The following is a 14,314-nucleotide window of genomic DNA, read 5'->3' on the forward strand; positions in this document are numbered from 1 at the left end:
TGGCGTGTATCTCTGGCGTGTATCTCTGGCGTGTATCTCCGTCATGTATCTCTGACGCGTATCTCTGGCGTGTATCTCTGGCGTGTATCTCTGGCGTGTATCTCTGGCGTGTTTTTCTGGCGTGTATCTCTGGCGTGTATCTCTGGCGTGTATCTCTGATGTGTATCTCTGTCGTGCTCTCTGGCGCGTATCTCTGGCGTGTATCTCTGGCGTGTATCTCTGGCGTGTATATCTCCGCAGACCGTTCACACACACGAACAGCTCTATTACACAGTAAAGGAAAGGGAAAACTGGAAACACTTTAGCCTGGAAACCAGCCCGAACTCCGCCCACAAAAATTTTGGTCTGGGAGATTCGGTCTGGCTTTGAGCTAGTTGGGAGAGAGTATCATCGGTCGGATAAAGCCGTACCAATCAAATTGTCAGGGCGGGCTTTATACGATGATGGACAGATGATCAAACGGTAGATTCGAAATCCTCCAAAGATGGCCGCGTATCGGGAGCTTGTAAGTGGGACATATTTTATGTAAATTATGCTATCTACACGACTTTTTTGTGTCTACATTGACTCGGTTAGTTGTATATGTGCAACACGAATGTTGCCGAGGATTGTATGTCTTAACTGAAGCGCTCTAGACCATTATTGTTAGGTCATTGCTAACGCTTACACCAAAAATCCATTGAAACACATAGTTAGTATAATTAGTAACGTGAGCAGGCATATCTCAACACATATTGACAGCGCATTCATTTTGAAAGAGGAACAGAGAAACGCGATCAAGGCCTTTGTCGATCGAAAAGATGTTTTTGCCGTCCTTCCTACGGGATCAGGTTAAAGTTTTAATCTATCAGATGGTCATATTACGTTGCTCTGATTGGTTCTAGGTATCCAATTGAGCGAAGAGGCATTTTTTCCCCCTGGTTCGTTGAAACACGGCCCATAATCGCAGCCCAATGGTTCAGTATCAGACTCATATTCTGACTAGAATTATGAGTATGACATCGTCAGGCTAGAAACACTTACTAGGACCTCTTTAAGAACTCCAGTCAAATACAGCAGGAGCTGGCGAGAGGCAACCAATTAAACGGTTGGATATGGAATAAGAGTTCACAGCCCCATATGAGATAGGATATATATACAGTAGCCATGTCAAATGAGTTCACAGCCCTATATGAGACAGGATATATATACAGTAGCCGTGACAAATGAGTTCACAGCCCCATATGAGACAGGATATATATACAGTAGCCATGTAATAAGAGTTCACAGCCCTATATGAGACAGGATATATATACAGTAGCCATGTAAAATGAAAGTGGCAATGTCTACTGCAAAAAGTGTGTGCTTGCTTTTGTGTGTTTGTGTGTGTGTTTGTGTGTGTCCAGAGTGGTATGATTACCCTTGCTGTGTTATATAGTGCATTGGGAGGAGGGGGAAGGACTCTGACAGGCAATCTTCAGGTGCATTAGTGGAACAAGCTGAGGCCCCCCCCCCCCACACACACACACACACAAGCTGTGGCCTCTCCCCATTATCTCCACCTGTGGGGATGGCCAATTACAGACACACACACACACACGCGCCACAAGCCAATCCAATTGTGTACCAGTAATTAAATCTGTGGCAGAAACGAATGAAGATCGCCTTCTACGCTCTAAAACAGCGAAAAGCCAATACTGGGCAACATGCAGGGAGAACATCAGTTTAAGCACAGGCTGAGTGATATATACACAACAAATCGACTTATTATTCAATTCCGACAGTAAACAGGAGTTTTTCTGAGAGTGACGAAAGTCGTGCCGGGAATGTGACATTATGCACATAACCGAAGGTCCTATGGAAATTGACCAAAGACTGACAAGTCTGTCTCCTTGGTGATCTCCATGGATATCCTTTGTTTGTCAAACAGAGGTGAAGGGGAAAGATTTGTGTGTTGTGCATAGACACACAACCTTCACCTTCATCACACGACACCTTCACGAGACAGCAGATATGTGTTCATCCTCCTCTGATGTGCACGTAACCTACATCGTAAGAGATTTCATTTTTAGATCGCCTCTTCTTAATATCTAAACACTTAAACAAAAGGTGAAGTAAGTAGCTGTTGTTGATAAATAAAAAGCTTCTGGACGTATGATTATGCAACTCTGAAGGCAAAAACATGTGTTCCTCCCTATATAAAGTATGCACATTCACTCAGGAACACAAGAATAATTCTCAGTCACTATCCTTCAGCCATGTCCTTATTGCAAGGCAAGGCTAGGCAACTTGATTTATATATTGAAATAAATAGAGTAAATAAAAGGATACAAAAATAAGACTAAAGTGAAACAAGTAAGGTGCAGGTGTAGAAGTATTTCTTTCTCTTTCTTCACAACACTGTCCTTGACTCTGCTGTGTCTCTGCAGAGTTAGTCCTTCTGCTTTACATAAGGATGGGACATGGAGCATAAAAAGGATACGCATCGTATACATCAGGAGGACATAATAATAATATACTATAATAACTATACTATTATGAAACGCTGAGGAGAAGGACCATGAATCACACGTTCACATTTCAGTTACTGAAGTGTAAAAGCGCACTCCATGGACAAACTAAAGAAGTGAATATTGATGAACCACAGTATTTAATCTCAGCTTACTAACCTAAAAATAACATATACTTTACATGTGTGCATATTAAGTGGAAAATTATCATAAATCACTACTTGTTTGTAGGGGATTACGATTAAATAATGCAAAACACTTTGACTTCCACCGATGAGTTCTTTATTGTGTATAAAAAAATGAAAACAAATACAAGTCACGTTATGCTCTGTAAGTAGTTCGTTCTGTACACACACACACGCACATGCATACGCACACGCACACACACACACTGCTGTGAAAGTTGATACTTGAAGCGGACATACGGATGTGTGTTCTCCTGGGTGAAGGAGGCAGCAGAAACAAAAGTCAGCAGAAAGATGAGGAGCGACTCACACTGTGTGTGTGTGTGTGTGTGTGTGTGTGTGTGTGTGTGTGTGTGTGTGTGTGTGTGTGTGTGTATGTTTGTGTGTGTGCATCTGTTGTCTTCCAGTCTGTTTAAGCAAGGCCTTCTTCTGTGAGGTTTCAGGTATGAGTCACAAGCGAGCACAGACTGCCTCAGACATCTGTCAGCTGCGCCAGAAAACACAAGTGGTTCACACTGAACACAGAAACAAAACAAACAAAACAAAACAAGAGAACAAGACAAAACAAACAGAAGCACAGAGAGGACCCTGCTGCTGATTTGTAAAGTATTGTTGTAATGAGTTTAGATGAGAGGTGCTGAAGTAAAGAGGGACACACACACACACACACACACACACACAAACCAGTCAGACAGACTGGGGAATCAATGCTAATCATGAGTGAGCATTAGCATCGTGATAAACAATAGCTAATTACCATCATTAAGGACAAGAACCAGTGAACTTTCCCAAATGATGTGCATATTTATTAGATTCAGTGATCCTCATACATTCATCAAGGTAATCCTCTTTAGAAGAGTTTTTATTTATCTATTTATAACACCAGGAGGACATGTAGACATGGTGGGAAAGAGAGTGTGTGTGTGTATGTGTGTGTGTGTGTGTGTGTGTGTGTGTGTGTGTGTGTGTGTGTGTTTGTGTGTGGGAGACTGTTCAGGGAGATCGCACCTGGTGTCTAATTAAAGGAGACAGAATGTGTGGTCCATTTCTGGCTGTGCAGTGTCTCTTAATGAATGTAACTGTATTTCACCACTACATCTCTTCGGAGCAGCTCTCTATGTGTCTAATAAAGGACTGACAAACACACACACACGGAATGATATTGCGTTTAAACGGGTTCACACTGGACCAGTACTACAAAGGGGAGTTCTGACCGACGCAAAGTCCTCAGGTCTCGGCTGACCTGCTGACCTTCTGACCTCCTGACCTTCTGACCTTCTCACAGTGTACCAGTCCCATCTCACTGGTTGTTGATCTTGAGGACGAAGAGGCTGCTGGAGGTCAGCACGTACAGCCTCTCTCTGGACGCCCTGAAGCCCAGCATGGGCTCATTGGTGTCCAGGCTTGCCACCTGTTGCTTAGCGACCTGGCCAACCTGCCGCCCCTCCTTCCTGTTGAAGAGGACGGTATCCACGGGCGACGGCTGCCGGTAGAGGAAGACCCGCCGAAGGCACTCTCCCAGCGCGGCGAAGGAGAAGTCGGGAGCGCAGGTCGCAAACTTCTTGTCACGCTTCGACGCCTGGACGTAACCTGGAAATAATGAGGTACACACACAACACTGACTGACAGCCCAACGATAACCCTCTTGGAGTGCAACCTAAATTAAAGAAATGTTTTCTCCTCTCCTCTTTTCTAAGTTTGAGCTATGGAGGGCTTTTAAAAGGTGTGGAGAAAAAACAAGATATTCATGCGAACAGCACGCAGAGCGGGGCTGGATATTAATGGTAATGCTTGTCACAACAGGTGTGTGTGTGTGTGTGTGTGTGTGTGTGTGTCTGTCTGTCTGTGTGTGTGTGTGTGTGTGTGTGTGGTGTGTGTGTGTCTGGTAATGCTCGTCAGAACAGGTGTGTGTGTGTGTGTGTGTGTGTGTGTGTGTGTGTGTGTGTGTGTGTGTGTGTGTGTGTTTGTGTGTCTGGTTATGCTCGTCATAGTCTTATGGCTTTGCTCAAGCTGGGCTGCTGTGTTCAGTACAGCACGCAAACATCGCCTCAAATGGCATAAAAAGATGATTTACAGCGGCTTTAAATGAGTTTAAATGAGTTCCTCTTGTGCAAGCATACTAACAGAAACGCCTTCCAAACGTTTTTATAATGTTCTTAGGCTAGCATTAAAACATCATTATACAAACTAATGTCTTGCTGACGGTGTGTGTGTGTGTTCGTGCACCCAGTCAGTGTTTCTGTGCACCCAGCCAGTGTGTGTGTGTGTGTGTGCACCCAGTCAGTGTGTGTGTGTGTGTGTGCACCCAGCCAGTGTAACACACACAGGATTGGTTATTTGTGAAGCACGAGGACTACAGACGTGCAAAAATTGGAGCGCTGAAAAATGCATTCCACATTAGATGACTATGAGACCAATGGGATTATAACAATAAAAACCTGATAATCTGTGTGCTAATCTGTGTGCTTCAGGAATCATCCAGAAGGATTCAGCCGTGTAAATAACACTTACACTTAGGCACACACACACTCACTCACTCACTCACTCACTCACTTTCTCCCTCACTCACTCAGACACACACAAAGAGACAGACAGACAAACAACAGACACACACACACAAACCTCCTTACCGAGGGCATTAAAGGTGGCAATATGTTCCCACAATGCATCAGGCTGGCCAGGGCGTGGCTGCCAGAGAAGGGCGTCCACGTCGTGCCTGAGGCAGAGACAGGGCATGTCAGCCGGACTCACGTCCACGCTGAAGAGGTACTGGTGGCTGCCCAGGTTCACCTAGGAGGACACACACACACACACACACACACACACACACACACACACACACACACACACACACACACACACATACTACTGATAAACAAACAAAGACACAACACAACCAACATAAAACAAAATTTAACAATAATACCGTAATAATAATAATAATAATAATAAACAAAACTCTTAAAAAACTCTGATTTGGTTTCATTCTAAGAAGGGCCTGAATGTAATGAGTATTATTTTAGAGTTATGGTAATCCTACCTAGGAAAACACACACACACACTCACATTATGGTTATCTGAACGATTAACGCTACGTGCAGAGTGGACTACACTTTGGGTAGGATTCACCTTCAACTGGAAAGAAAGATCAGCCATAGATTGGTCTTGCCCTGGAGGGGACATCTCTTCAGAGAGCTTTTTTTAGAAAAGGTTCATTATTTTCCTACTAAGCACTTCAGAAAATTGTCCTATGGACCCCATCATGTAGCAGGCTTGAATCTGAACATCTCTGGTCAGTCTAGGCAGCGCAGTGGTCATAGTCTCGGCAGTGCAGTGGTCATAGTCTAGGCAGTGCAGTGGTAGTGCAGTACACACACACACACACACACACACGCACGCACGCACGCACGCACGCACACGCACACACACACGTTGAACAGCACCCGTTTTGGTGGGCCCAGATACAATGGGGGCGAAACACTTGGACAATCTTGCATGCGTGCCACATACATTCTTTGAGGAACCAAGTAATGAAAATAAGAATATAAGAAAATAATCCCTATTATTCCTAATAACCATGATCACCAAAGCAGTCAAGGAGAAAAACCTCCCTGCTCTTCTTGTGATTAGGATGCTACCCCCTAATCACATAGATCAGTCTACTGCAATAGACTGAACACACATTAGCTCCACAGTACCATCCTAATCAGACACATTTAGCTCATGGTTATGCCACTCTGCCAGTAGTACCCAAGGGAGTGTGATATCTGGGCTCATGGAAATTCCAGTCTGCCAGTAGAACCAAAGGGAGAGTTATATCTGGGCTCATGGGAATGCCACTCTGCCAAATGCACTTATTGTTTGGAAAATGTCAAAGATGATTTGAGAGATGTCCCAAGGCGACTGGGAAAAACTGTGAAGAAGAAAGGACACACTTGTCTGCAGCTGAAGCAAACTCACTCATCCTTTCAGCTATTGATAGATAGCATGCTGATCCAAACAGTGACCTTTGCATTACTAACGGACTGACCTATTTGAGTGCGTTTTCAGGTGCCTGATAAAGTTTGATTTGTGTGTGAGTGTGTGTGTGTGTGTGTGTGTGTGTGTGTGTGTGTGTGTGACTTAAGGGTGACCCCAGTCCCCATCTCTAGATCAAGGGCTGTTCATAGTTGAGCTCAACAGCCAACCAAATACACCCCTCCCTTCCATATTCCTTAAGCAACGTTGTTGATTGGCTGGAACCCTGCATGGCTCAGTCTGAGATCTGAGAAACTTTGTTTATTTCCCGTTTACAGATCCAGGAATGTGCAGGTTTTTTTTTTTTTTTAGCACACACAGGATTATAATCAAAGTCGAGCCTGCCTAAACCGAATAACAGCATTTTAACGCCTCACAGTAATACAGTGAAACAGAAGCGGAGAAATGCCGTCAGATGCGGTGACAGATCTGGTGTCCCCAGTTTCCTTTTCCACATGTCGGGCGATCAGCCCAGCATGCACACACTCACACACACACACTCACTCACTCACTCACACACTCACACTCACACACTCACACACACACACCAGCACGCCGGTGTATGTAGCCCTGAAGCAGCGCCGAGCTCTCCGCATGAAGGAGGTAATTAACCATAGTGCCACAGGGACCCAAGGAGGACCCATCCTGTTTGTTCTGCAGGTGGAGCAGGCGCAACACTCCCCCTCCATGCCCCCCGCCCCACCATCACAACATCATTACCCTTCTGGAATGGGCTTGGGTCATTTTGCTTCATAGGAGGACGAGGACCGACTTTACTCCTGTGCCTGTGCGCTGTGATAACGAAGCAGCTCTGGAAAATAAAAGTGCAGCACACATCTCTCTCCTCATCTCTCAGACTCATTATTTTTCTCTTTGTACTTGCCAGGGTCAACTGGGGTTTACAGTCCTCCCGACCGCTACTTATGTTCCTTCTTCCAAAAATGTAAGTCTTTTCACTAAACTTAGGGGAAAAAAATAACAAAACAAAACAAAAAAAGACTTTGAGGAGGAAAAAAAGCGTGGTCCATGATTGCACTTGTGAGATGTGCTTTGTGTTCTTTCAAATTCACACTGTCTAAAAGAACCATTCAGGCCTCCACAGAATAATCAGCGGCTCTGTTCACCACTCGCTGACAAATCTGTGCTTATATGCAAAGTGAAGGCAGAATCCACAAAAAGTTAGGTCAGTATAACTTACATGTCTAGACAAGAAACTCCATTTTCAATCTGCTTGCTGAGGGAAAAAACACCGTATTCTCTCTTACCTGTGATAATGTCACAATGACAATGAAGAAACTGTAGATAGTTAAGAACGACTATTAATAGAGATAGTTAAGACTAGTAATCTTAAACTGACCAAACAAGCACATCCTGACACCTGATTCAATCAGAAAGACATAAATAGACACAGTCTGAATAGATGTGTTATGTTTAAGATGGCTGAAATACCTAGTTTAACTTCCAAGAGAGCGAATGGATTACGGTTCCTCATGCCCACCATGCTATTGATCTAGCTTGTCCAACAGAAACCACATACCTGTTTTAGGAGAGTTTATTCAATGTTGGGACTGAATCAATGGATGTGGTCAAATCTCAGTAGATGCTAGGCAGATATTTTAGTGAAACATTTTCTGTGTGTTAGGAGCTAGAGACAGCTAGGGATGAAACATGTATAGCTTACATCTTTGCTGAAATGCTTTCATTTTAATTTAAAATAAATGTTTTTAGATGTTTTCTTTGTGGACTACATTCAAGATATATCGGCTGCTTTTATTCTTTCCTCTGATAAGATATGTAAGCTACAGTGTGGTCACGTGAAAGAATAATCTAAAGCATTTACTGTAACAGCGTATTAGGTTTGTCTCAGGTTACTATGATATTCAACGTGAATTTGTTTGATATTCTATTCTTTACATGGCTTTTTTACTTCGTAACTTACTGAGTAGATATGCAAGTGACAGGGAAAGAACCTGATGTGTTAAAGCAGCAGTGACCGAGGCTCACATGAATTGGGAGTGCATAAGATAAAGGATGTTTAAGATATAGGATGCATAACATATAGGATGTTTAGGATATAGAATGCATAAGATATAGGATGCTTAAGATGTAGGATGCATAACATATAGGATGTTAAGGATATAAAATGCATAACATATAGGATGTTTAAAATAAAGGATGTTTAGGATATAGAATGCATAAGATATAGGATGTTTAACATATAGGATGTTTAGGATATAGAATGCATAAGATATAGGATATTTGGGATATAGAATGCATAAGATATAAGATGTTTAAGATATAGGATGTTTAGGATATAGAATGCATAAGATAAAGGATGTTTAGGATATAGAATGCATAAGATATAGGATATTTGGGATAAAGAATGCATAAGATATAAGATGTTTAAGATATAAGATGTGATATAGGATGTTTAGGATATAGAATGCATAAGATATAGGATGTTTAAAATAAAGGATGTTTAGGATATAGAATGCATAAGATATAGGATGTTTAAGATATAGGATGTTTAGGCTATAGAATGCATAACATATAGGATATTTGGGATATAGAATGCATAAGATATAAGATGTTTAAAATATAGGATGTTTAGGATATAGAATGCATAAGATATTTGATGTTTAATTTAAAGGATGTTTAGTATATAGAATGCATAACATATAGGATGTTTAGTATATAGAATGCATAACATATAGGATGTTTAGTATATAGAATGCATAACATAAAGGATGTTTATGTTGATGAATTTGAACCTCTGGGAGTCTGTTAACCCTGAGATGAGGGAAAGAGAGGTGACTCAAACTTTACACACATGTCTATTCGCATGGGATTAGTATGACCTGAGGTTATTTCTATGGCTTGTTTTACAGAAGGTCAAAGGTGACAAAATCTTTACTGACATGGGAGTGCACAGTCAATAAAAATGACTGAAATGGCGCATTCGGACAGGACTAAGACCACTGAGAAATGAACAACTACATTAGTCCACCTCTCCATGTTGAACTAATCCTGTCCAAATAGGGCTTTAGTCAATCAGTCATCCTGAACAGAGTCAATCAGGGTTTCAGGACACCTTGAACAGACACGGACAACAAATCTATCTCATCAGTACAGAGAGCATGCAAACACATCACTCGCATCAGTCACTTGAAAGCAGATTGTAGGGTGCTTGTGAAGGAGGGAGGTGTGTGTGTGTGTGTGTGTGTGTGTGTGTGTGTGTGTGTGTGTGTGTGTGTGTGTGTGTGTGTGTGTATGTGTGTGTGTGTGTCTGTGTGTTAAGGGCTTGTGGACAAAGGGGAATCAGTGACAAACTCTGAATCTGATTTCCAGCCTATGAGCTGAAGAGGCTCCCAGAGGGACAGCGTCACGTGAAGAAGCATCACTCAGAGTCTGTGTGTGTGTGTGTGTGTGTGTCTGTGTGTGTGTGTGTGTGTGTGTGTAGGGCGCCACGTGAAGAAGCATCACTCACAGAGCCACTGCAATTTTTTGACAAGAGCTTTCTGAAAAGGTCACGCCAGCTCCTGAGAATCATAGGGGTGCTTTAGCAAACCAGAAATAAACAAGACCACATTCTTGCAGGAACAGGAGATTTGTTGAGCTGACAGACAAGGTTATGGGAAATGACTGAGAGAAAAAGGTTACATGCACAACTGCAACAAAATTAACTGACACTCAAATGGACCGAATGAGATACATCCATCCAGCAGAAGCACTACTTAAGACAGATATCACACACACACACACTCACAAAGACACACACACACACACACACACACACACACACACACACACACACACACACACACTCACACACTCACACACTCACACTCACACTATTTCACCTTGAACAACATGTCTCATGTTGTTTGATCTCAACTTGGCACCTGTTTTACATTCCATCGTTACAACAATTTTTGTTAATCAATACATTTTATGCAGGTATGAGTGCAATCTGATGGTGTACTCGTTTACATACTGTTCAATATTTTGTATTTTTCATATGTAATTTTATTTATTATATGTTATGCTATATATTATTCGTGGATTACTGACAAAGTTTTCATTAGATTTACTGAAGCTCTCTGGCGTCTTTAGTTAGCTAACTGTGGGCTTGTACTTACAGTCATACTGTCAAATACCAGCTGAGCTATTGGCGATGTTTTAGTTAAAGTCATAATTCCCCTGATTAAAAGTCTCCCCCATCATCCCTAACTAAAGTCATAAAACAGGGGGTTGCCAAGGGCGGAGCCTGCCTTTCCTGCGGATGGGTAAGATGATCAGAATCAGGGAAACAGTGGGTGTTCCTTTCCCGCACATAATTCTGTCCCTGATAGTCTATAGGCCCCCAAGGAGAAGGTGTTTGCACACTGCCATAGGCTATTACTAGGCCGCTATGCACTCTTTAGTATCTGTCTGCCAGCCATGGCAGGTACAATCTGTGCCTACAGCAGCCTCCAGAGTGAGTGATGTCACAATATGCAAACGTTCCACTGTTCACTTCAATGGGAAAAGAAGGTGATGAAACAATGACAATAACAGAAGAATGGCGGAGCAGTGCAACCATTTTTACATTTCTTCGCAATGCTGTGGCAATATCTTGTTGGTGAATAGAAAATTCAAGGCTTTCAGCTTTGCCTGGCCTGACAGAGTTTGTGTGCCTAACTAAATGGAGGACAGATACAGAGATACCAGCCTTGAGCGCTGACGTGCTCATAAAGTATCAACTAGAGCGGTTTTTGTGTGAGTGAGAGAGAGACTGCCTGCCGTGCCGTGAAGACGACTACATTATCCATCGACTGCCATCAATAAACCCTAGCCTTTTGGCTATAATAATTTTACTTTAATGAAAAGGTAAGATTTGTGTGAATTCTTTGAGTGAAAGACCACGAGGATAAACAGCAAAGACATATTTTTTCATAGCCTGTTTTGCTAATATTCACTAAGGGTGCCAATAATTGTGGAGGGCACTGTATCTGCATCCAAGGAAACATCCACGGACTAAACACACAGCAAAGACACAATATGAGTTGTGAGGAGCTGAAGCTAGGCCTTCTCTGATACACAGCCTTGGAATGCTAATGTGATCTTGAACACACTATGAACACATACAGATACAAACAAACAAACAAACAACCTCAGGTTTTGACTTAATGACCTCTGTAAAGCTATATCACTGCCTATTATACGTGTCTTCAGAATGCTTCAGAATGTTCTGTTGATTTGAATGAGCCACCCTAGCATTTGGAGGCCTGATCTTTCTTTAGAATGACCCCTGCAAAGAATGAATGACCGCTGCCATTGGCAACAGGTTTTGTGCTTCTAATTCACATCTGTCATATCATTCCTCGATATTCCTTGTCCATTCATATTTCATAGCGGAAATTCACTGATCTCCATGGTTTCGGTGTTTCTCCACCTATTGAACTCACCAATGGCACCGGTCTTGATGAGCTGAAGTCACTTGATTAGCTAGTTCATCAGGCGTGTTCAAAGTACGCGGACAGGTGTGCTTGGAGCAGGGTAACTAAAACAGGAGGCAGGACAGGTGGGCTCCAGAAATAGGACAGACAATCACTACTTTACACTATGCAAACTAGAGAACACACAAACAAAAATAAAAAAAACACCAAAATAACTAACTGACTTCATAATGTCTTGAATGTTGAATCGGCTGGCCCAAGTCTGGCTGGGTCCGTCTTCTGTCTGGCTCCAGGCTTAAAGCCTATGGATGTGTGCTGTGCTGTGCTGTGCTGTGCTGTGCTGTGCTGTGCTGTGCTGTGCTGTGCTGTGCTGTGCTGTGCTGTGCTGTGCTGTGCTGTGCTGTGTGCGCTGTGTTGTGCTGTGTTGTGCTGTGCTGTGTGTGCTGTGCTGTGCTGTGTGTGCTGTGCTATGTGTGCTGTGTGTGCTGTGTTGTGTTGTGCTGTGCTACTCTGTGTGTGCTGTGTGTGCTGTGTTATGGGAGCTGTGAGTGTCTCTGCGTGAGTCATATAAGAGCAAGGGGGGAGTGACTAACGCGTGCTCAACCATGGAAGACCACTTGAGGGGATTTAAATCAAAACTGTGAGAGAAGAGAGGAAGGCGCTGAGGGACCCATCCACACTCACATCCTATTTATGTAAATTATAATTCAAAACTAAATAAAGAATAAATAAAGAATGAAATACTTCGCAGGAGAGTAGTCAAACTCAACAGATCCACAAGTCTACAACACATTACTTTTTTGTTTAAGAGACTATTTATGGCATAAGTTATAAAATGATTTAAGAATGGCTCAGATTACTAAGGCATGTAGAGTGACCTGAGAACAAACACATTAATAACACATTTATTCACTCCTTTCACAGGTGCAGTCCTCAATTCTAATCCAAAACATCTAATTCAACTCTCCACACACTCCTCTAGTCCATCCTGTGTTCTACACACACTCCTCTAGCTCTCCACCCTGTGTTCTCCACACACACCTCGAGTCTCTGCTGTGTTCTTTACACACTCCTCTAGCTCTCCATCCTGTGTTCTACACACACTCCTCTAGTCCATCCTGTGTTCTCCACACACACCTCTAGTCCATCCTGTGTTCTCCACACACTCCTCTAGCTCTCCATCCTGTGTTCTCCACACACTCCTCTAGCTCCCCATCCTGTGTTCTCCACACACTCCTCTAGCTCTCCATCTTGTGTTCTCCACACACTCCTCTAGCTCTCCATCCTGTGATCTCCACACACTCCTCTAGCTCTCCATCCTGTGTTCTCCACACACTCCTCTAGCTCTCCATCCTGTGTTCTCCACACACTCCTCTAGCTCTCCATCTTGTGTTCTCCACACACTCCTCTAGCTCTCCATCCTGTGATCTCCACACACTCCTCTAGCTCTCCATCCTGTGTTCTCCACACACTCCTCTAGTCCATCCTGTGTTCTTTACACACTCCTCTAGCTCTCCATCCTGTGTTCTACACACACTCCTCTAGTCCATCCTGTGTTCTCCACACACTCCTCTAGTCCATCCTGTGTTCTCCACACACTCCTCTAGCTCTCCATCCTGTGTTCTCCTCACACTCCTCTAGCTCTCCATCCTGTGTTCTCCACACACTCCTCTAGTCCATCCTGTGTTCTTTACACACTCCTCTAACTGTGTATGCTGTGTTTGCGCTCAGAAACACTAAAAACACCAACTAGGGCTCCGTAAAGGGGAAATTAACAAAGGGTCTGACTCAAATGGAGCAATGCGCTATTCCAGCCAATCAACAGAGTGCGCTATTTGAGCCAATCAACAGAGTGCACTACTCCGGCCAATCAACAGAGTGCACTACTCCAGCCAATCAACAGAATGCATTACTCTAGCCAATCAACAGAGTTCACTACTCTAGCCAATCAACAGAGTGCACTACTCCAGCCAATCAACAGGAGCTTCAGGAACAAAGAAGGGAGGGGTGTATTTGATTGGCAGGTTCGTTCAAATATCAACAATCTTTTAGCAGGATGAAGGGTCTGTACCTTCAAGAATGGTGCTGCTTTGACGAATAAAAGGAACTACGCACTACCCCCTGAAGTACCTGTTCAAGCTGAACATAATGCGATATTGCATTCAATGTAATTCTATAAAAAGAA

General features: G+C 43.1%; 1 protein-coding gene across 1 annotated transcript in view; it reads right to left on the reverse strand.

The window, feature by feature from the left end:
- Positions 1–3,068: 3,068 nt before the first annotated feature.
- The window catches only part of nudcd1 (NudC domain containing 1), a gene marked incomplete at its 5' end in the record, with an annotated part of 48,006 nt that continues 36,760 nt past the window's right edge, over positions 3,069–14,314 (reverse strand). The window contains 2 exons of the mRNA XM_080859012.1: positions 3,069–4,264; positions 5,305–5,464. Of these exons, the coding sequence (XP_080715138.1) occupies positions 3,975–4,264; positions 5,305–5,464 (450 nt within the window). The 3' untranslated portion in view covers positions 3,069–3,974. The remainder of the gene's footprint in view (positions 4,265–5,304; positions 5,465–14,314) is intronic.

Source organism: Sprattus sprattus (genome assembly GCF_963457725.1).
Source record: "Sprattus sprattus genome assembly, chromosome: 20".
Classification (NCBI taxonomy): domain Eukaryota; kingdom Metazoa; phylum Chordata; class Actinopteri; order Clupeiformes; family Clupeidae; genus Sprattus; species Sprattus sprattus.